Genomic DNA, 3,268 nt, shown 5'->3' with positions numbered 1-3,268 from the left:
AAAATAAATTAAATAAAACTAAATTATTTGCTAAAAGATATCAATATATATTTTAATTTGCATATATAATAATAACAAATAAGTTAGCCTAGTGATTGTGACTATTGTGTATTTTCCTTGAAGAAGGGGGTTCGAACTCTAGACTGATTTTTACCAAGTTTGACTGGTTTTATCGGTTATTGAGATAGATTTAGAAAATTATTTAATTTAATCATCTACTAACCTTAAAGTACTTCAAAGCACATATAATAATTAATGATCAACACATGCATACAAATCATATCCATAATAAAATAATATTTTATTTAAAAATATCAATATTACATATAACATGAATATTTTTTGGATACTATAACTATAGATAACTCACATCAGGTAATTAATCAATTTAATCAGAATCATACGTGAGTAAATTGTGTATGATAATGTGATATTAGAGAAGACTAATAATTAATTAATAATACATAAAAACTACAATATTTTTAAACATATCAAATTAATTATTAAATATTGTTGCTCTTAAACGAAGTAGTAGTATAATCCCAAAGTGATGAAGTTGTTGCTTCTTGGCCAAGGCCGTCATGTGGAGAAATATAATCATGTTTTATTAATGGTGGATTATTATTCTGATGAGTGGAATCCATCACGCTATTTGCTTTACCCATCTCCAATGCCGCAAGCAACTCACAATCTTCAATGTCATTCAGCCACAACCCTAAATTGTCCTCACCAAAAGCTTCACCCGCAATCTCTTTCATTCCATTCATAATATCAATATCACCAAAATCAGTGTCACCAAAATTATTATTATTGTTATTGTTGTTGTTGGCTTTAGCTACTTCCATGTTCATCCAATCTCCAACACTTGTCATCCTCTCCTCACTCGACAGGTAATCATGGAAAGCCTTCGAATTCTCATTGTTGCTGTTACTTCTCTCATGATCGAGAGTGGTACCGCCAAAAGCACACATCGACTCGTGGTCCAACCTTAAATTCTTGTCTCTAAATCCCATAGACAAATCGCTTTGTGGACAATCTACGTTCTGACATGTATATAGTAATTTGTCCACAAAGTTATTATCGTTATTGTTGTTGTTACTATTATTATTATTATTATCAAAATCACACTTTCTTTTTTCACCGCCTCCGGTGCTGCTATTGCCGCTACTGCCGCCACCGCCAAACAAAACATGATCAACAGAATTATTAATAGAGTTTATTGGGGATGACTCAAAGACTTCAATTTCTCCCTCACCGTCTTCCTTATTATTCTCCTCGTCGCTGGACGAAGAAGGAGAAATCTTAAGACACTTGTTGGTAAGTCTCGATAAAGCTTCTTCTTTGTTCACAACTTTGGACCAAGTAGCATTATCTTTGGCAGTCATATTATCTTGCAAGGTCTTTGATTGAGTCACAAGCCTTCTCAATTTCTCCAGGTCAGGAGACATGTGCTTTATAATTGAAGCCAAAACCGAAACTTTCCATGTCTTCTTCAAATCATGGGGTTTCTTATACGGTGGTGGCCCGTGTCCTTGAGCCAAAAGGCCCTGTTCACCCCACCATGCCTCTGACCCATTAGGCCACCACGGTGGGGCCACACCTTTATCCAAAGGATACCTTCTTTGTGGCGGCACACAGTGTTGCATCAGTGATGAAAGAAGAGATCCTAGTGTTTTGTCTTGAAGATCTTGGAGAAGGTGTATGCTTGACGACTCATCTAATTCTCCTTTTTCAAGTAAGGGTAAATATTTTGCAATTGCTGCAGGGGCATTTTGGTCAAATCTAATATCTTCTTTCCACCATTCTCGTAGACTATCCGAGCTTCCAGTAACTAGCTTACCTATAAATTATAATTAAAATATTTTAATATCAAAGTGAAGATTGAAGTATGACATAAATAAAATAGTTTTTAATAAAAACATAGAAAAATATTAAAATTATTTTTGTATTAATTGTTAAATAAAAATTAAAATATAATTAACTTCATAATTAAAAATTTTAGATAATTTAATAGTTAATTATGCTTATTTTAATTTCTATACCTTTTTCAGGGACGATGCCATAGACGAATCCACGAGCTTTGCAAACCTCCATGATCTTGATCATGTATTTGAGGACAGAGTCTTGTGCCCTAGACATCTTCTTTTTCCTGGACGCTTCTTGCTTGGCTTCTCTGTTCTCAGATTCGTCCATGTTAAGTTTCTCCTTCATCTTTTGGAAAAGGACACGGTCTTTACATATGCGCTTCTTCAGATCTTCATAGTCTATCATTTCATCTTCTGCTGTCAAGGTTACATCAATTTCCTCGTCTTCTGTATCGGACAATTGAACATAGGGAGGATCCATTTCTTCTTGGATCAGCACCATGATGATTTTTTTTATAAAAGAAGTCAAGTGAATTGTGAAAAATATATATATAGAAGAATAAATAAGAGTAATTGATATTATGTTGCTAGAACTCGTGAAAGTTATGTACGTATATATAGATATCCACGAAGGTTGTAGAATGGCGGTGTTAGAAGGAGCTAACATCAGCAAAATAATCTTAGCCTAGTGAAATTGTATTTAAGTAAATAAGTCACAAGAGTGATGGAGATAAAGTAGGCATTACTAAAGTGAAAATTGTACAGTATTTATATTTTTTGGAAAGACTGGTAAATGTACAATTAACCTGAGAATTAAAAGTTGTTTGAGTGAGATAATGAAAAAGATAAGGCGGTTCTGTTTGCATGCACAATTTGTAAGGGATATTAGAATCATAATTCTTGCCGTCACTAATATTTGAAAAAAAAAAATACATCATTTGTAGGCTATTGCCGTCTTTTTTTTTTCCACTATCATAGTCGTCCATTATCATTATTACTACCTTCTCTTTTTTTTTTGTTTGATTTTTACCACCATCATTATCATCATTATCTTCTTTTTAGTTAAATATTACAAAATTAATTTAACAATAATAAAATACATTTTTTAATCATGAATGACACAAAAAATAATCTTTAAAAGACCACAAATTTATAATTTTAACTTACTTAACCAGTAAAATATATTTAAATATATTTTAAATTTAAAAATATATCAAATTATTACCAATGACATGAGAATGAATAAATCTCATATATATTAGTTCAATACCATACAATTAATTCAATAATAATAAAAACACATTATTTAATTGAAAACAACACTTATACTTTTCTTTTCAATAAAAGACACAATACATCTTTAAATAAAGAACCATAAATTCAAAAATTTAACTCATTTAACC

General features: G+C 31.4%; 1 protein-coding gene across 1 annotated transcript; it reads right to left on the bottom strand.

Annotated features, from left to right (window-relative positions):
- Positions 1 to 503: 503 nt before the first annotated feature.
- On the bottom strand, positions 504 to 2,367 carry LOC107472546 (putative ETHYLENE INSENSITIVE 3-like 4 protein). Its single transcript, XM_052255991.1, has 2 exons — positions 2,043 to 2,367; positions 504 to 1,840 (listed from the first exon to the last, which is right to left on the bottom strand). The coding sequence occupies exons 1-2, from the start codon at positions 2,365 to 2,367 to the stop codon at positions 504 to 506; spliced, it is 1,662 nt and encodes a 553-aa protein (XP_052111951.1).
- Positions 2,368 to 3,268: the final 901 nt, after the last annotated feature.

The sequence above is a fragment of the Arachis duranensis genome, unplaced genomic scaffold, assembly GCF_000817695.3.
Source record: "Arachis duranensis cultivar V14167 unplaced genomic scaffold, aradu.V14167.gnm2.J7QH unplaced_Scaffold_151728, whole genome shotgun sequence".
NCBI lineage: Eukaryota > Viridiplantae > Streptophyta > Magnoliopsida > Fabales > Fabaceae > Arachis > Arachis duranensis.
The sequence above is the reverse complement of the archived record's forward strand: the minus strand, read 5'-3'. Positions and strand labels throughout refer to the sequence as shown.